The 19,679-nt window shown below is 57.7% G+C and overlaps 1 protein-coding gene across 2 annotated transcripts in view; it reads right to left on the minus strand.

Moving 5' to 3' along the window:
* Positions 1-19,679, minus strand: part of PDE2A (phosphodiesterase 2A) — a 91,101-nt gene that overhangs the window by 36,115 nt on the left and 35,307 nt on the right. The window contains exon 3 of one of the 2 annotated variants that reach the window (XM_036119460.2): positions 16,874-16,935. The exons of the other annotated variant lie outside the window; for it this stretch is intronic. Coding sequence (XP_035975353.1) covers positions 16,874-16,935 — 62 coding nt within the window. The remainder of the gene's footprint in view (positions 1-16,873; positions 16,936-19,679) is intronic. 2 annotated transcript variants of the gene reach the window in all.

Here is a 19,679-nt window from a genome sequence, read left to right on the forward strand (position 1 = left end):
CCAACTCTGCTTGTGCTAAGTCTCCTGGGTGGCCTGGGGGGGTCTCTCTGTGGGCCTCGGTGTCCCCTTCTCTGAAACTTGGGTGTCCCTCAAGATCTCCAGGGTCTTGGAGCCCCTCTCTGCCTCTATTCCTCTTCCCTTCCCTTCCCTCTGGGCTGTGTGTCTCTCTCAGGCCCTGTCTCTCCCAACCTCTCCAAGTGGATCTCTCTTCTCTCCATGCCTCCCTTAGTTGATGCCCAGCTCTGTCACAGGCTGCTTTCCTGTCATGTCTCCATGAGTCTCAATGTTTTTTCCCACCCCTAATCCTCTCTCCTCTCAGCTGGCTTCTCTCCCATCTCTCTCCTTCACACTCCACCCCCACCCACTCTTATCTCTCCTGTCCACTCCTCCCCCAGACCTCCAGGCAGTCCCCTTGAGAACTTGGGGAGAAAGCACCTGACCCAAGATAGGTACCCGCAGAATGGGAGAAACCCAGGAGGACAGCCATGTTGGGAGAAATTGGGGGTGCCAGGGCAGATGCCATCTACACTCTTCTGCTTCCTGCCCCCTGTTTTGCTGATCAATATATAGTCTCTGATCTTCCTGGAGAATGGGGCCCCTTCTAGGGCAAAAGAGAACTTACCCATTTCTGTGCCCAGGACTGACAGGTTGGGCTGCTGTGCCCGGCTGCCTAACAGAGCTCCCTGTAAGGGAGCCTCCTGGGGGCTCAGAGCATGGAGGCTCCCTTTGGTGGGCCCTCAGACCCTGGCCTGAAGTCCGACACCCCAACCTTCCTCTGTGGCTCCTCACAGCCCTCACAGCATGGCCCGCCCTGCAGAGTCAAGAGATGGCAAGGAAGAACAAGAGGCAGGCCCTCCTCCCTCCTGCGCTCCCGCCCATGCCTGCCACCTGCTCAAGGAGCCGCCTCTAACAGACACTCATGGCTTAGATACTCCGAGAACAGCTATCTGTGAGCGCTAGATCTTGCACTCCCAGACCTCCCCTCAACAAGGCTGAGCTGGACCAGCACAAGAGAATAGAGGAAGGAGGCTTGGTAATCCTGGGGAGACCTGATCTGAAGAAACAGGCAGGACAGAGATCCAAGCCACAGGTAGACTAGCGCAAATGTCAGAACCCGGCTTGAGTGGGCCGTCAGGCTTGGGGGAGGGGACAGGACCTTTCTCAGACACCTACTGTGTGCTAGAGGGGCCCACCAGTGGCTCTCAACCATCTGTGCCCACCAGCATCCCCTGGACGGTTGGCTAACATAGTTTGCTGGCCTCACCCCCAAGTTTCTGATACAGTACATCTGGGATGAGGCCAAGAATCGCCATTTCCCACACATTCAGAGCTGCTGTTGCTGGTGCTGGCCCGGGGACCACATTCTGAGACCCAGGGGCATACACCACCTCCAATCCTCCTGCGGGCCCTGGGCCGATTGTTTTGTTTTGCTTTACTGCTGAATAGTCGACATACACTATTACATTAGTTTCAGGTTACGACACTGCGATTCGGCAATTATATACCTTACAAAATGCTCATCACGATAAGTGTAGTCACCATCTGCCGCCTTACTACCTTAGGACAATATTATGGGAGGTGCCTGCTTTGATCCTCCCGTTTGATAGGTGGGGAGAGGAAGGGGCGGGGCCTTGCTCAGATGAGACCCGCCCAGCCTCGGAGGGCAGCCCGGGTGACTCACGCCACCTCTACCTCCTGAGAGCAACTCCTCACCGAAGGTCCCGAAGGAGGGAAGAAGTGGGGCTGCTGGAAGGAGAGAGTGCGGGGGGACAGAGGGGTGACATGGACAAGGGCCACCTGGAGCTCAGGAGCCCAGCCCTAAAGGAAAGGCCTGCCCTTCCCCGTCCTCCTCCGCCCTCCGCCCCTCTCGTCCTCGTCCTCTCTCGTCGCTCCATTATTTCCCCTCCCCCTCCCCCTCCTCCTCCCTCCTCCCGCCCTTCGCAGACTCCGGCTTCAGTTGTTACTCCAACAGGGCCGCGTCTCCAGCCTCTGAGCCACACTGGAGACACGTGCACTGTAGAATACACCTGAGCCCAGTCCTGGCGCCCGCCCCGTGGGTGCCCCACCTCCCGGATGAGCTCGGCCCGCATACTGTGGGCTCTTCCCCTGCAATATGCCCAACCAGATCCTTCCCCCTGGCCCTGACCCTTTCTAAGCCAGACGCAGCTTCTACTCCAGATCCTGCCTCCTCCAACGCCCTCCAATTGTCCCAGGCCCCCCTGGATCCCTCAGGGGCTAGGTTTGGGGAGGGATGAAGGCTGGGAGGAAGGAAGGAGTTGCGGAGAGAAGGTAGGCTTGTGTGAACAATCAGCTCTCTGGGGGCCTGACTCCCTGGAACCTAGCACCTAGGGTCTGGGGTCAGGAAAGGAGGGGATGAGGGAACAGCCAGAGCGGGCAGAGGGAGGGAGGCAAGAGCTGAAAGTGCGGAGGGGCAGAAGGCCCCGGGAGGCGGACATCAGACCAAGGGGGGCCAGGACAGGCTCCTGGCTTCCCCACTTTCAGCTGCCTCATCCACGTGACAGGGTCAGTAGTGGGCCATCCTCATGGCCCACATTTTCCTCCATGCCACAGCCTTCTTCCCGAGCACATCACCAGCATCCCCCTCATCACAGCTGTCCCAGTCATTCCGATCACCAGGTGCCTCTCCATCCTCGACTCCTGGCACAGCGAGGTAGTCACAAGGAAGCAGATGTAACTCGCTGAGAGTCAGTCATGCCATAAGAGAGAAGTCTGGGAAGGAGGAGGGGGTGAGCTCCCTGTCCCCAAGGTTGTGCTGGGGAAAGGCCTTGGTGAACTTGGTTGGCCTCCAGCTCTGGGTTTCTTGACCCTAAATGTCTTCAAACCTTCCTCAGCCTCACCCCTCACACGGTCTTCATGATGGGTTCAGAGCTGGGCAAAGCACATCCAGGAGCCTCTGAAAGGCAGACACAGGGCCTGAGCGGAACAGGATAGAGAGGAGTGACCCACTGGGCCAATGTCCAAAAAGTTTCTGTCTCTCAGGAAATAATGACCAAAGGAAGAGCTGGATACATGAATGAAGGAACACACCAATGAACGAATGAATGAGTGACCAACCTCCCTTCTCTGGGTCTCCCTCCAGGAACTTTTCCAGGCAAATCTGATCTTCCCCTGCTGGCACTCACAGTCCTGTGCTCCCCCCGCCCCCTGCAGGGTGCCGCTGCTTTGCTCCTAGTTCCCACTGGTTCTCCCATCAGACTGGGAGCTCTTAGAGGCCAGAGGTGGTGTCCTGTTCCTCCCCAGGTCCCCAGCTTCATCCAGCCCATCACAGTGTCAGCAGATATTAGCTGAGCTATAAAATGATCAGTTGGACTTCTGAGCGCCCAGAGCCTTTGGGCGGTGAGGGGTACATTCCATCACCAAGTAGATGGGTGGACCCCATGACCTCTGGGGGATCCCAGGCCCCGAAGACAGCTGAGAGCTCTCAAAGTTTCCCAGTTCTGGCACAGTGATTGTCTTAGAGAAGGAGCCTGAGGAATGAGGGTGCCTTGTGCTGAGAGCTTTTGGAAGCCTTTCCAAGGCAACTCCATGGACCACAGGGTCCTTCAATGCTTCAGGATCATCTCCCAGAACAGAAGGGGCTGGGGACAACATTTCAGGTGGAGGGGCTCTTCCCTGAGAGGAGCACTATCACTATCACCTTCTTTCATGACTGATGTCACCTCCTCTAGGCAGCCTTCCTGGGTGGGTCACCTGTCTTTGTCCCAGGTCTCCTGAGAATTCCTGCAGGACCAGTGTCTAGAGGGCCCTAGGTCTCATGGAGCCTAATCCCCAGCTTGATGGGGGTAGCTTAAGGCCAGGGGAGGCAGGAAAGGTCTTGCCTAGGGCCTCAACCTGGAGTCAAGAGGCCCATGCCCCGGCTCAGGACACACTAGGCTCGCTCCCTTCTGAGCACTGTTTGCTTTGGGGGCCCCTCCAATTCCCTGCTTTGCCAGGGGGTGGGCTGAGCCCCTCTCAGATATGGGGTGGGGCTGGGCATCTTCCTCTAGACCAGGGGCAAGGCTTCTCATCTCTCTTTCTGTGCCAGACTCAGTGCCCAGAGTGGGAGGTGAATGCTGGATGGCACCAGCCTGGCATGGGGTTAGCGTGGGCCTGCAGAGGGCAGGGAAGAAGGGCTGACTTGGGGGGTGCTGGTGCGGGAGGAGGGAGGGTGAGTCTGGTAAAGCATCTCCCCGGGGACAAGTCAGAGAGCAGGGCACAAAGCAGCTACAAACAGCCATTGAGGCCTGCCTCTGTCCTAAGCTCTTTCCCTGCCTCTCAGCCTCCCCAGGCTCTCTGGGTCTGTCCCTCTTACTGCCTGTCTGTTCTCTGGTATGTGTTTCTCCCACAGTCTCACTGCTGGTCCCATGACTGTATTTGGCTCAATCTTCAGGGCCTGGCCCTTCCCAGCTGTTCCCCAGATCCCGAGGCAGGCGGGGGGGGGGGTGGGGGGGTGGGAGGGGGTGGAGTGGAAGGGGGCAGATGGGGGTATGAGAAAAGACTGGGACAGAGAAAAGTTCAGAGGCAAAGGGACAGACACAAGAGTGAGGAGGGGACCCTGGGGACAGGGCTGGGGAGGCAGGGCTGGCCAGGTTTATAAAGCCTCCCCAGCCACCGAGGGGGAGACCCTGAAGACAAAGTCAGAGTTGGAGGGAAGACTGGGGTGGGCCCTTTCCCTCTGCACTGGCTCCTGGCCCCCCCTTCCTTCTCCCTGCCCCTGCAGGAATGTGTGAGCACTTTCATTGTTCCTAAAAATAGTCCTTCTTTACTGGGGGTTGGAGTGAGGAATCTTGTGGGCTGGGTTCATCTCAGACATGCCCCTGCCTCTGGGCTCCCATCTACTCTGTGGGGCCTCTCTGAGCTGCGCCAACCCTTACCTGCCGTGCTTTGTTAAAAAGGAAACCTAACTGTATCCCTCCTTTGCATGAGACCGCCTTGGCTTCTGGGCCCAGTAGGCTCTGAGCTCCCAGGCCTGTTGGGAGCTATTTGTCCAGTGCTCAGCATGTCCCAATGGGGCCGCTGCCTGTTGCTACCACCTCCCATGCTCCAGCTTCTACCCAGCTTTCCCAGCCTTACTTCCCCCCACCCTTATGTTCCTCCGCCTGCAGGCCTCTCCGCCCCCTCTTGTCCTTCTAGGCCCAGCCCTGGTCTGCTCAGCTCAGGTAGCCGCCCTGCTGTGCCATTCCTCTGCCTGGCCCTGGCCCTGCCCTGCTCCCCTCAGCAGCTCAACAAGGGCTGGGCCGCAGGGCCCCCAGCAGATGCAGGCTCTGAGGTAGAGTGCTTTTCCAGGGAACGGGAGATCGGTGGGGAAACACCTCAGGCTCTGGGACCCCACGCCCTGCCCTGAAGCCTGGACCCTACTGGCCCCCTCCATCTCCTGGCCCCCGCTTTTGTTTCTCTTCTGCACCCAAAGCCTGGAATGTCTCTCTCTCAGTTTCAGTCTCCAGGAGGAGGCCTATCTAGTCTCATCTCTTCCCTGCCTCCATTTCTTGGGTGGGGAACCTGAGCCCCAGAGAGGGGAGGTGATGGAGGCGTACAAGTTCATGGAAAGCTGGCCACAGGCCAAAGGCCTCAGTCACGCGGCAAAATCTTGCAAGGCCCCAGCCAGGGGGGCTCCAGAGGCAGCAGCGAACACTCTACACAACCCACCACCCCACCCGCCCTGCCCAGGGCAGGCAGTCTGGCATCCAAAGTTATTTGCCTTTGGAGGGCCCAGGAAGCCAGAGAACAAACATCCGGAGTCTCTGGAACTTCTACTCTCTCTTACATCCCCAGGATCCGGGAGCCACCAAGTGGGTACACCAGTGAGCAAGCGCGCATGCACGCGCGCGCACACACACACACACACACACACACACACACACAGAGTTCTGGGCTGGGTAAACACGTGAGCCGAGAAGATCTCTCGGGACTGTTGTGCCTGTGAATCTGAGCAAGTCCTTTGGAGCCCCAAAACCTGGGTAAAAAGATGATGAGCCCCACCCCCAGCTTTATATTCATTTTGTCTTGGAAATGAAAATGAAAATCGCTTTTGTGTGACTTTTCTGATTGCAAAATCCTGGAGACACTCATCAAAACCGATCTTTTCTCTCGTTTCATGGGCAGCTCCCACTTTGCTGGTGCCCTAAGCACTGTGTGTGTGGCCTGCCCATTAGCCGTCCGAAACGCGTGTCTCTGCGGGCCGCCACATGGCCACGGCAGACTACACCCCGTGGGCCGCTAGAAGAATGTCTGTGTGAGAACACATGGATCCATGATTCTGTGAGTGTGTGTGAGTGAATGTGTGAGCATCCCTGTGTCCACATCTGTGCCTGAGCCATCCGCATGGGCAGGGGACCTGTGTCCCCGCGTGTGTGCAGTGGGCGTGGGGCAGCTTTTGTCTCTGAATGAGTGAATGAGTGAATGAGTGAATGAGGGTATGGCTGAGAGCATCGGTGTCTGAACACGTGGGGGGTCTGCTTCTCGGCCTCTCGTGCACCCCTCTCCCCTCTTCCACCACCTGTGCCGGACCGGGGCTCACATCCCTTCCCTGCCACCTGTCACCCGTGTGGCCCTGGACGAGTCTTTTAGCCTTCCTGGGCTCCGTTTCGCCATCCGTAAAACAGTGCCTTCTCCTTGAGCTGCTGGGGGGACTATCCTGGTACCATAAATGTCCTGCCCAAGCGGGCTCCCAGCTGGGGGTGAGGCCACTTCTGTGCGAGTTAGAGAGAGGTGACCCCAACTCTCTGGCCAGCTGCAGCCCTCAGGGGCGTGGATTGGTGGGGGAGGGCAGGCTGGGTTTTGGCAGTGGCCTCCCTCTGTGGGAGCCCCTGGGCCAGGTATCAGGTGTGAGGTTAGAGGCCGTGGCCCTGCAGGTGAGCACAAAAGAGCGGCTCCCTTTCCTCAGCCCCCACTCCAGGTGTGCGGCCTGGGACTAAAGGGTCTCTGACTCTGGAACTGGGGTGGCCGTGTTCCAGATGAGGTTCTGAGGACACCCACTCCCTCCCTTTCCCCTGGGGCCCTGTCCCCTTGACCTGCCCTCCAGCCTTCCCTCTCCCAAGCCCAAAAGAAGGCCTTACAGAAGCCCTAAGAGGGGCTGACTACGCGGGCATGCGGAAACCAGCTAGGCTGACCGGATGCTCAGAGACACCCCCACCCTCAGCCCAACTCCCATTACCAGAGAGGGAGACTGAGACATGGTGAGGGCCAGGGACCCTCTCAGGGACACCAGTGAGCCCAGTCAGTCCAAGCTCCTGTCTCCAAACCTCTGTAGAGGCAGCTGGGGAGACCCCAGCTCTGAACTCTGTTGGCTACTGAATGGGGTCCAAGGGAGTAGGCGGGGGTCCTGGGAGGCAGGTACAGGTACACCTGCGTCCCCAGCCGTGGGTGTGGACCTCCCACCTGGGCCAGATCCCCTACTGCTGTGATTAACCAAATTATAGCGGTTTTTCTTGAGCAAAGTGTATTGGCCGAATTGAATGAGGCTGCAGGAGCCCAGGGGAAGCGGGGGGGGGGGGGGGCTGACAGGGGGTGAGGACAGCAGGAGCTGGGGAGAGATGGGTTGGGAGCAAGTCGTGGGGGCAGGGGACAGAAGGAACGACGGGGGGAGGGGAAGGCTGTGGGCACAGGAGGACAGGACACCACCCGTTCAGCACCCCCATTCTGCACACCCGCAGTGCTCCCGTCACACTAGCCGCCTGGGCATAGGGACGTGAGGAGCCCTGCTCCCCTAGAGACCGCTGAGCCATTACCGAGTGCCGGGTACCGCATTCCCTGAAAAGTACTGTCGCGTGTCATCCTCCCAACAGCTGCATTTTATACTTGAGGGGATTGAGATGCTCAAGACATAGAATGACCTGCTAGATGTCAGAGCCAGACAGGACTGTCGGACACCACAGCCCTTGCTCTTACCCGGTACCTGCTCATTCTGCTGAAGTGCTACCATCCTGCCTCCGGGACCCCTTCTTGGGGGGTTCAGAGAAAGGAGGAGGCCTCACACCGACTCACACTCGGCCCGGACACCACTTCCGTCCATGTCGGGCATTTCTCCTTGTCTATACTCTGATGGCCAGCAGCTGAGCTGGGGCCGATCCCCCATGGATCACACACTCCCCCCACGGCCCATGGCGCACCCATGCCCCGTCTCACTCCTGTGGAGTGTCCTGCTCTGTGTTGCACTCATCACCCCTGGATGACACACAGAGACAGGATCGCTGTCACTTTCACATGGCATGTCCCACACACTCAGTGATTCACAGCCATTTCACGGTTTCCACAGCGTCACACATCACTGAGTGTCACAGGGCCACACACAGTGGTACTATCACTGTGCCCTCCTCGGAGTGGCTCACCCTCAGTGTCACACATCATGTTCCCAATGCTCCACAGTGTCACCCTCATGTAGTGTCATGCACACACTTCCAAGCTGGCTCTGCGTTGCACTCTGTCACATTTCAGCATCATCCGGGACCTTCTGACATTAAAAAAAAATCCGCTTTCGGTGAAATGACATCATGTCTGAGATTTGCTTTAAAATACTTCAGCAAAGCAACCTACAGGATGAGAGAAGATATTTGCAAATCGTGCATCTGATTAGGGGTTAGTATCCAGAATATATAAAGAAATCCTACAACTCAACCACAAAATAAACAACCTGATTTAAAAATGGGCAAAGAACTTGAATAGACATCTGTCTAAAGAAGATATACAAATGGTCAACAAGCACATGGAAGGATGCTCAACATCACTCATCATTAGGGAAATGCAAATCAAAAGATAACACCTTTCCCCAGTCTTCCACCCATTAGGATGGGAAAGAAAGAAAGAAATAAGAAGAAAAAAAGAAAGAAAGAAAAGAAAGAAAGAAAGAAAGAAAGAAAGAAAGAAAGAAAGAAAGAAAGAAAAGAAAGAGAAAAAGGAAGGAAGGAAGGAAGAAAGAAAGAAAAAGAAAAGAAAGAAAGAGAAAAAGGAAGGAAGGAAGGAAGAAGAAAGGAGAGAGAGTGAGAGGGAGGGAGGAAGGAAGGAAGAAAGAGGTAGTAGAGAAAGGGAAGGGCAGGGAAGCGTAGGAAAGAAGTGTTGGCAAGGAGGTGGAGAAATTGGAACCCTGGTACACTGTTGGTGGGAATGTAAAATGGCACAGTTGCTGTGGAAAACAGTATGATGGTGCCTCAAAAATTAAAAATAGGGTGCCTGCGTGGCTCGGTTGGTTAAGCATCTGACTCTTGGTTTTGGCTCAGGTCATGATCTCAGGGTTGTGAGATCGCACCCCACATCAGCTCCACGCTCAGCATGGAGACTACTTGAGATTCTGTCTCCCTCTTCCTCTGCCCCTACTGCTCATGCTCTCTCTCTCAAAATAAATAAGCAAATCTTTAAAAAAAATAAAAATAAAATTACCATATGATCCAATAATTCCACTTCTGGGTATGTATCTAGAAGAATTGAAAGCAGAATCCTGAAGAGATGCTTGTACCCCTATGTTTATAGCAGCATTATTCACAATAGCCAAAAGGTGGAAGCAGCCCACGTGTCCATCGGTGGATGAATGGATAAACAACATGTGGTCTATACAAACAATAGAATAGTACTGAGCCTCAAAAAGGAAGGAAATTCTGACACATGCTACAGTGTGGATGGACCTGGAGGACATGATGCTGAGTGCAATAAGGCAGTCACAAAAAGACCAGTACTGTATGATTCCAGATATCTGAGGTACCTAGTAGCCAAATTCATAGGCGGAAAGTAGAATGGTGGTGCCAGGGGCTGGGGGCACAGGGAGCTGTTTAAAGGCTATAAGTTTCAGTTTTGCAAAATGAAAAAGTTCTGGAGAATGTGAACATACTTAATGCTACCGAACTATACACTTAAAAATGTTTAGATAGTAAATTTTAGGTTATGTATAGTTTACAATTAAAAAATAAAAAATAAAATACTTGGGGAAAGAAGAATGAAAAAAAGGCGGGGGGAGGTTGGGTGGGGTGGAGAGGGATAGATGAACTAAATGTGCCCAAATCTTGGTAACTGTTAGATTTGGGCGATGGGTATATGCCAAGTGTATTCTATTGTTCTCCCTACTGTTGTGTGTACTTCAAATATTCCATAATTTAAAAATTTTACTCTCCCTCGACCTCACACCTCTTCCAGTGACCGCGCCCCTTCTCCGCATTCCTTGGAGCCAAAGGTTTCCAAAGGGTCGACTGTGCTCTGTCTTCACCCCCCACTCAGCCCCCCCGCAGGCCAGGGCTGGCTTCAGGCCCCACCCTGGCACTGACGTGGTTCCTGTTGGGCCAACGCTGGGCCCAGCTCAGCACCATCTCCCCTGTCCACCTTACCTGACAGCGCAGCCACCTCCCTCCCCCTCGACCGTCTCCCCTGCCCTGGCTCCACACTCTCAGTAGCCCCCACCTCCCTGGCCACTCCCCCTCTGTCTCCAGACTGCTCCTCCTCACCTCCCCGGCCTCCAGATGATGGAGTCTGCGGACTTGGGGCTGGGGCTTGGTCCTCAGCCCTCACCTCTATTCTTACTATGCTCTCTCCCTAGTTCATCCCAGCTACACCCACCACCTCCAAAGATACCCCCAGCCTGGCCTCTGCTGCCCACTGGACATCTTCACCTGGATGTCTGACTTCCGTCCAAAATAGATCTCTTCATTTCTGCCTCCTTGCCCTCTCTCAACCCCCGAACCCTGGCCTCCCCCCAGGCTTCACCCATCTCAGTAACATCTCCACCATCCATCACGTGGTCCCTCAAGCCAGAAACCTGGAAGCCATCCTCTGCTTCTCCCTCTGGCTCAGCGTCTCATTCATAAGCAAGTTCTACCATTTCAACCTCCCACACATCTCCAAAGTCCATCCGTTTCTCTGCAACTCTTCTGCCGTCCCCTGAGCCCAGGCACCACCGTCTCCTGCCTGGATGGCTGCTGTGGCCTCCAACCTGTCTGCCCACCTCCAGCTCGCCCCCCACAAACGCTCGGCAGCCAGAGCAATCTCAAAATCATTCACTGGACTGTGTCACTTCCCTGCCTGGAACCACTGGGGGTCTTCCCGGGACGGTGTCATCCACAGTGTCGCGTGGTTACACTTCACATCATCACAACCATGACACCCAGCATCACACGTTTAGCCCCGGGCTTAGAGTGTCCCGCAGCATCACGCACAGGTTCTCGCACTTGGCATCACCCCACGTCACACCCTTGCCGACGCCTTCAGCCTCACTAGATCACATACGCTTGGGGCACGCGCTTGGTTTCACAACTCAGTGTCAGACACTTGAGCCACAGGACCACACCTGTCATTGCACAACGTCACCCATCCGTGCTTACACAGCTGATCCTCCTGGTGTCATGCCCACGGAGCCACACACTTGGTATCACCCGGGGTCACACACTTGATGTCACGCTCTGACCCACTCACTCCCACACAGTATCCCATGATGGAGGTCGCACTTGATAACACGCAACATCACAAGCTCAGGGTCACGTATTCAGTAGAATACCCCCTGCCTCACAATCCGTGTCTCGGTGTCACCCCGGGTCCTGTAAGCTCCCCCCCACCCCCACCCCCACCCCACTGGGCACAATCACCAGAGCTGCTGCCCCATGTCAAGGCTGTTTCCTGTTGTTGTGCTCAGAGTCCTTAGCCACTGCTTGTTCCTTCAAGGATTTCCTGTTGTCAGGGCCCCAGTCAGGCCTGGCCCAGCCTGGGATACGCAGCCCAAAGCCCAAGAGCTGGCCAGTGGGAACCCCACTGCCCACCCCACCCCATTCTGGTTGGCCCATGGAATTTTCCCCCATTCAATCAACCTGGATTCCCCATGAGCTTGGGCGTGTGCTGGTTCCACTGAAAGGTGGCCTCTGGGCCCTGTTCCACTCCCAGGGTGCCCAGGAAGGGGACTCTTGGGCAGTCTGAAAGAGGCTGTCTACCCTGTCCCAACAACTTGGGATAAGACCTTAACTGGTCTATGGGGCTCAGTCTGAAGCTGCTGGGAGCCAGAAGGGAAGGACAGAAGGTAGAAGGGGAGGACAAAGGGTTAGAGGGTTAGAGAATCCCCTTCCCAGGGGAAGCCAGCTGAGAGCTGGCAAATATGAGGACGAAGAAGGAAAGGCATTCCGGGGGGGAGCACCAGACAGTAGCAAGTGCTTAGAGGTAGGAACCAGAGGAAAGAGCACAGCTAGGGATAAAGACAGGAACGTGGGAGACGGGCAGGTGGTGGTGTAGGATTTGGAGAAAAACAGGTTTCTCTCCTACCCTTCCCCCTCCCCCCATTCCAGCCTTCAGATTCTGGCTCCAAGAGGAGCCTGGGGCACTCCCTTCCTGGCCCTGACTTCAGGCCGCACAGACTGCCCCCCACGGGCCGCTGCCAAGCCCCCTCCCCTCGTGCCCCAGGCCAGCCTGCAGGAAGGACACAGGGAGGCCAGCACACGCTCCCCACACGGCTTGAGATAAATATTTCCCAGGAAACGGAACTTGTTCTCTCAGTGTTTACAGCCAAGGACCAGGCCGGGCAGTGGGGGAGGGGCCTGCCTGAGGAAGCCTGTCCTGGGGCTCACGGCATCTACCCCAACACTGCCTCCGACCCCGCTGTGCTGTGCGCCTCTGAGCCAGTCTCTGCCTCTCTCTGAGCCTCCATTCCCAGCCCTCAAGGGGGCCAGGTCTCCCCCCGGCCTTGGCCTGCCCAATGTCTGGCCCCGTCTGAGCTTGGGTCTTTTCTGGGTGTGAGTCCCTGGTACTTGATGCCTCCTCCTTCAGACTGGGCTTCTCTGATTGCAGGGCCTGTGTCTGCCCATCTCCATCTGGTCCTCGTCTGGTCAGGGGTGAGGACAGATGGATGGACAGACAGACAGAGAAACAGACTGGGTGGCTGCTGAGGCCACCTCCCTGGCCCCAAGTCCCTGCACACCCCCGAGCCTGCGCAGCCCAACAGGTGAGCACAGCCAGATGGCAGGTCCTCCGGACCCCCAGCGATGCCAGATGCCATGGCCAACTTGCAGGCAGCAGCTCCCCTGGGGCCATGGGGCATCACTGAGGCCGCTTGGTCCTGATGTGCAGAACCCAGGAGGGGGCTGGCACACCTGCCAGGTAGGAGCACTCACTCAAGAATTTTAAACACAGGCTGGGAAGTGCAGCCTGCTGGGAAGCAGCCCTTCCAGCCTCGTCCCGGTGCTCCCTGTCCGTTTCCTGGGCCCCACGGACATGCTGGGCCTTCTCTCATGGGGACCCAGGGCATCCTGCCCACATGCCCTTGCACACCCTGCTCTTTTCACTTACAAAGACTTTCTCAGCCCCCCTGGCACTCTTACCTCACAGGACCACCCTAGCTCCTGCCTATCCCTGTCCCCCCCATCACTATGCCACCATGCTGGGCCCATTTATTCACCATTGGTGGCCTCAGCCTCACCCCAGACTGTGGGACCAAGTGGACCGAGGGGCAGAGATGTTTTTGGAGCTGGCTTCTCAGCACCAAGCCAGCCTCCTGCGGCCCGCTCTGGGGCTAAGTCTTTGTTCCGAGCTCCTCTACCCGCTTGTTCCCAGTCCTGGGCTGGTCCTTGTTGTCCTCACATGGTACTCACAGAAGGTGACCACATGGACTTCTCTGACTATCCCGCTGATTTCTGGCCTCATCAGTCCATGTCCTTGACCTTTCTCATCCTTTAAAGTTCCAAGGCCACCTCCTCTAAGAAGTCTCCAAGACTGCCCCCAATCCAGCAAGTGCCCCTTTCTTGGAACTACTCCAACTTTCACATAGCCATTCTCATTTAATCAAGAAACTTTACTGAGCACCTACTATGTACCAGGCCTAGGCCAGGTCTCATGTGGGCCCAGGAGAGACAAAGGAGACTCAGCCTAGGTTCCTATCCCCCATGCGTTTATAACTATGTGGGAAAGGATATATAACCACATGGGCTAACAAGTTACCCAGTTGCAAGCTCAGGGAAGCTTGGGGGCTATGAGTGCCCAGGAAAGAGGGGAGACTGACTTGACCTGCGTGGAGGGTGCAATCTGAGAGGACTCCACAGAGGAGGTGACATCTAATCTGAGGCTTAAGAAGGGAGTAGGTAGAGAAAGAAAGGAAAGGCATTCCAGAGAAAGGGGTCAGGGCAAAGCAAAGGCGGGGAGGCCAGGAAGAGCGGGTATCCTGGGGAGTAAGCACTGCCATGTCTGGGAGCAACGGGTGGGCCTGAGGGGGCCCAGCAGGCAGGGCTGGCAACGCCAAGGCGTGTGGTCTCTCCTTATCCCGTGGGCAGCACCCGAGGAACCAGGGCTGGGCAGGGCATCAGTATGCTTAGTGTGGATACCCGTGCCATCGCCCGTGTCCACCTCTCCCCCGGCCCCTGCCCTGCTAGGGCTCCCAAGGCCCCGAGATCCGGCAGAGAGAGAGGGCGCGGACCCGGCACGCTCAGTTCACTACCCGAACTGCCTCCGCCCCAACCTCCAGAGAGCAACAGCCCTGGCCCTGAAGTAGGATTCCAGGCTGAGCTTGAAGAGCCCTCCCCGTGAGCTGGCCGGCTGGCCCAGGGGCCAGGGAGCCCTCCCGAGAGGGGTTGCTGAACACATGTCCGCCCTGGGGATGGGCGCCCGCAGAGCCTCCGCGAGCCCCGGCCCAGCCCCGCGCTGCACCCCATCATCCTTGGCCTGGCTCCAGGGAGCTCACCCTTGCGGGAAGCAGGGAGGGTGCCAACTCCCTCCCTGGGCCAGGCGCCTCACACATACTTTGTAACTTGTCCCAGTGGCTCTGCTGTGATTATGGCCAAATAATGCTGGCTCTTCTTATCCCCTTTGACAGGTGAAGAAACTGAGGCTTGGGCTGGTTAAGGAACTGGCCCAAGGTAAGACACTGAGAAAGTGGTGAAACTGGGACCTGAACTCATGTCCACTTGACCCCAGTCATGAGGAGGCCATAGTGTCTCCCCAGACTCCACCCCGACACGGAGGCTCCTCATCAGTCTCCCCATCCCTCTTCCCTCTTTCCCTCCAGCCGTCCCTATAGTATGAGCAACATCCTAGGGTCCCTACTCTCTCCAGTCCTGTCCTTTCTATATTGGGGAGCACTCAGCACTCTCTCCCAGCAGAGCTTAGGCTCACAGCCTAAGACCCTCCCTCTGAGGGAGGAGGCAGCAGGACCCAGACAAAGGAAATGTGGAGAGAGAACAGAAGCAAAGAGATCAAATGGGCATGATCCAGAGAGGCCACCTGGTGGGGCCTGGGGGGCTGGACCAGAGGGCAGAACCTGCCCTTGCAGGGAACTGGGCCAACGGGGCCGGGCAAAGGGGGCGGGGCACAGAGCTATACACAGGGGGCCCGAGCCTGGCTCCTTCCCTTGGGGGCTAGTTCCTGGCACCAAGGAGGGTCTCGGCTTTTCCAAAGCCCTCTCCCCTCATGGCTTCCTGGGAAGATGACAAATCCAGGCTTTCCTGGCAGGTGGCAGGGGCTGCTGAGACACAGCTGGGTCCCAGGAACACCATCTGTCCCGGCTCTGGGGGGGAGCCCCTGCCCCGTGGGGAATGCCATGGCCATAAATAAATTAATAATGACTTTCTAGGCACCCCCTGCCCTTCCCAGCTCCCAGCTGTAGGGACATTCTCAGGGCTTGGCCCCACGTCCCCGGCCATGAGTCCATGCTGAGGCCCTTGTGCCCCAGGCCCCGTGTGGGCGCCTTCTTTCCCATCTTACTGGAGGGCAGTTGGGCATGAGCCACGTCTGGGCTCCACACTCAGATCTGCCCTGTACGCTCACTGTGGGTCCCCACCGTGTGTCAGCTTGCCCAGCCATAAAAGGAGACGAATAACGGTCCCTGCTTCCTAGGGAGGTTGTGAGGATTGAACAAGGAAGTGTGTTGAAAGCTCCCGGCACAGAGGAGCCTCCCCTTTCTCTGAGCCAGTCCTGGGCCCAAGAGTAGGCCCAGGCTGGTGCTGCTGATTGATCTGATTTTACACACAGCCCTCCTCTGTGCCAGTCTTCAGAGCCCCCCGCCCACCCCATTGCTACTGCTCACGGCCCCTCTGAGCACCCAGATCCTATGAGGCACCCCAAAGCCATGGTCAGCGCTGCCAATGGCATCCTTCATCTCAAAGGAAACGCACCCACTGAGCCCCCACCAGGCCCCCTTTGGAGGGCAGTGAGAGACTCAGGAATGACAAAAGCACAGTCCCCAGGCTAAGGAGCTCACGGTTCAGAGGGGCAGACCTAGAGAGTCCCATAACGGAGAAACCAGGGTGCTAATGGCACAGACATCAGAATGCCCCATCTGAATGCCAGGGCAGGAGAGCTCAGAGGAGGGAGCAAGAGGGACAGGGAGGGCTTCCTGGAGGAGGGGAGGCTAGAGCTGAGCCTGGAAAGATTTGGGAAGCTGAGGAAGAAGAGAGCGGCAGGAGTGGTTGTAGGGAGGCAGGATAAAGGGGGGGACTGGGGCCTGGCTGGAGCTGCAGAGGAAGCAGGATGGGAGGCATGGATTTTTGAGCAGAAAAGGGACAAGTTCAGGTTTGCATGTTAGGAAGAGCCTTCTGGCAGCCGCCTGGAGAGTGGGGCGACTGAAAGCAGCCAGCCAGTGAGCCGTCCAGGGGGAAGATGACAAGTCTTGCACTGGGGCAGGTGCAGGGATGGAGAGGAGGAGAGGAATTCAGAAAACACTTAGGGCAGAGAATCAACAAGGAATTGTTGGGTGAGAGTGGGGAGGCCTAGAGAGGGGTCTGAAATGACTCAGGGGGAGAGAGCCCCAGGCAGGAATAGGGCAGGGAAGGTGCACCATGGTGCAGGGTGACCCTAGGCTGGAGGGGGTGGGGCTGGGATTCAGCTCCAGCCTCCCAGTCCTCCCAGGGGTGGGGACAATGCTCAGACTGACCCCCAGCCTGTGCCCCTACCCCTCCAAGCCCACCCAGTCCTCCCTCCACTGAGCTCTCACCTCCAGTCTGGCGTCTCTACTCCCTGGGGGCACTGGCTCCTGGGCAAGGAGGTCCCGGCTGGCTGCAGAGACAAGAAGGCCAGGGGCTGAGGCCTGCAGGCCTTCTCCCCTTCTCCCCAGCCTGCCCGCCACCCCCACCCCGCACCCCCCCAGCCCCCAGCAGGCCCAGGGCCTCCTGTTGCCCACAGGGGGCCTCCTCAGGGAGCTGTGCCTGATTTCGCCCTGCTCTCTCCCTACACCCCCTTCTCTCTCCCCACACCCCCTTCTCACCCGCTACTTCTCACCACCCAGGCCCTCCTTCAGGTGGGCACCTCTGACTCTGGTGTATTCTCTGCCCTTGACTCTGAGAACAGAGCTGAGTTCTTTCCTTCAGCTGGAGCCTCCTCCGGAGGGGAAACAACCACATTTTTACTCCTTCTGAGGCCCCCTCCACTTCCACTTCTCTCCAGGGAACTTCACGACCCCCTCCGTAAGCCTCAGTTTCCCCATCTGTAAAATGGGGTTTGTGATGTCTAGCTCACACAGTCACTGGGCTGGGCTCCCAGCTAGGGCTGCTGTCACGATCCTGTGCGCGAGCCTCCAACCCCAGCCTAGCACCCAGTCTCCGGGGCTCCAGGCGCCCCCACCCCCAGTCCGTGCGCCACAGCCTCTCCCACGCTGGTAGACACACCACGGAGCCGCTCACTCATTCTCCAGGAGCCTACCCCCCAGGTGGCATCCAGAAAGCACGGCCTCTCCCAGGCACTGCCCAGGGGCTGGCTGCCCCTCCCCACCCCCACCCGACAAGCACACCCAGCCATCGGACAGGCACAGGCGGCGGGATATTCTGAGCCTGGCTTCGTTCCAGTCAGCTGCTGGCCGCCATGCCAGCCTGGCGCGGGCGCAGGGGCTGATTTGATTTGGCAGCTTTGGAAGCGTGTGGTGGGGACGGGGAGGGGGAGAGGGATGAGACACCCATCCCTGCTAGGAAATAAACAGCCTGGGCACTCAGCGAACTGGGGGGAGGGCACAGTCTGGCATGGGGGGGGGGTTCTGCATTCCCTGCCTGGTGCCCCTCTCTTCTCACCCAGGCCCTGGACACCTGCCCATGACTGCTGGCATTTGTGGCTCTCCTTGGGTCACCATAGGGGTGACAGTAGCTGCACCTGGTGTGTGGATGCTTGCGGTGTGGCTGTGGCAGGGTGTCTGGTTGTCCCACAAGTCCCCGTGTCCTGTGGGGTCTCCCTACTCAGCCAGGCCTACAGCCGGGCCTGAGTGCTGCCCAGGAAGACTGGTCTGCGTGTGGGGCAGTGGTCTAGATGTGGCCATCCCCCACGGTGCCTGTGGCCGCATGGCTGGGCTTTGATGGGGGACCGACTGCAGCCCAGGGGGTGACCAGGTCACCACGTGCCTGAGTCTACTGCAGGGCCTGGTATGCATCGGTCCCGGCCTGTTCCTTCCCTCTGTGCGATGACCCTGCTAACCCAGCCATGTCCGGCGGAGGAAATGACGAGGGCCGAGCTAAATACCTAACCCCAAGCCCGTCCCTTTGTCCACAGGCCTCAGCCTTCATTTCCACCCAGGCCTCCGATGGTCCACCCACTGCACTGCCCCGGGCCAGCCCCCTCCTCCTCCCCTGACAGGAGGGAGTGCTAGCTGTGATTCTCCAAATACCGTTGGCCTCTCTCTCTGGCTCCCCATCACCAGCTTCCAGCATGGGGAAGGTAGGCCTTCACAGCTCCTCTGTAATCCCACCTGCCTCAGTGTTTACACCCTCCTGCCTACCCCACAGGCAGGCCAGTCCAGCTCACCCCTTCTGGGGATCTGCAGCACCCATCCAGTATGCTGCTGGCCTGGGGACCTGGGCTCCACACCCTCCAGGTGGAGAACTGCTGAGTGCGATTGTGACCCTGATCCGCTGACCTCTACACTGAGAGGTCAAGGCCATGGGGCAGACCAGGACCCTAAGGGGCCCACAAGCCAGGGCTGTGCCCCAGACACCAGCCAGGAGGTTAGGGGAGGGTGGAGCCTGCTTTGGGGAAGACATAATGTCTCATCTGTCACCGCCTCCCCATTGTCCCACTATCCTCTGGGGACCTTAGGGCTCTCCCCACCCAGCCACAGGAAGCTGAGCCCCTCCTGGAGACAGAAGGAAGGGACACTGAAGGAAGGGCTTTAGGATTAGGAGGAGACTCACCCATGACTTTGCTGTCACAGAGGAGGAACCTAGGATCATAGAACCCAGCTGTCACAAAGAAGCTAGTGAGATGGAGACAGTCTGCAGAGAGGTCCTGGAGGGCTTCCGAGCAGAGGTGTGTGGTGCCTCACAAGAAGAGATCACTAGGTTCCAGGACAGCCTCCTAACTATGAGATACAGGTTTCCACCTGGGACTTGTATGTCCTCATGTATGTACTTGCATGTGTCCGTGTCCATGTGTGCATGGGTGTTCATCCCGGTCATGGAGTGCTGAGCTCTGGTCTGTGTCCCAAGGGCAGGCTCTGCCCAAGGTAGGGGTCAGCTAGGTAGCACGCACAGGGGCGGACAAGAGAGTAATCTGGGCAAAGATTCAGCTCAGGGCTGAAGAGAGAGGCCCGTCAGTTGGTCCTAACCTCAGGCCTCATCCTAGCTGCCTGACACGGAGGGCAGTGTCCTTCCGAGACACAGGCCCAGCCACGGTCCGCTGTGCCCCGGCCGCAGGACCTTCCCCTCTCTGAGCTACTTTCCTCATCTGAACAATCACAGCATGGGACTTGATGACCTCCTGGGGCCCGTCCAAGTCTAACGGTCTTTGGAGAGAGACTGACACTCACAGCCGGCCAGAGGGGG

The sequence above is a fragment of the Halichoerus grypus genome, chromosome 11 (genome assembly GCF_964656455.1).
Source record: "Halichoerus grypus chromosome 11, mHalGry1.hap1.1, whole genome shotgun sequence".
NCBI lineage: Eukaryota > Metazoa > Chordata > Mammalia > Carnivora > Phocidae > Halichoerus > Halichoerus grypus.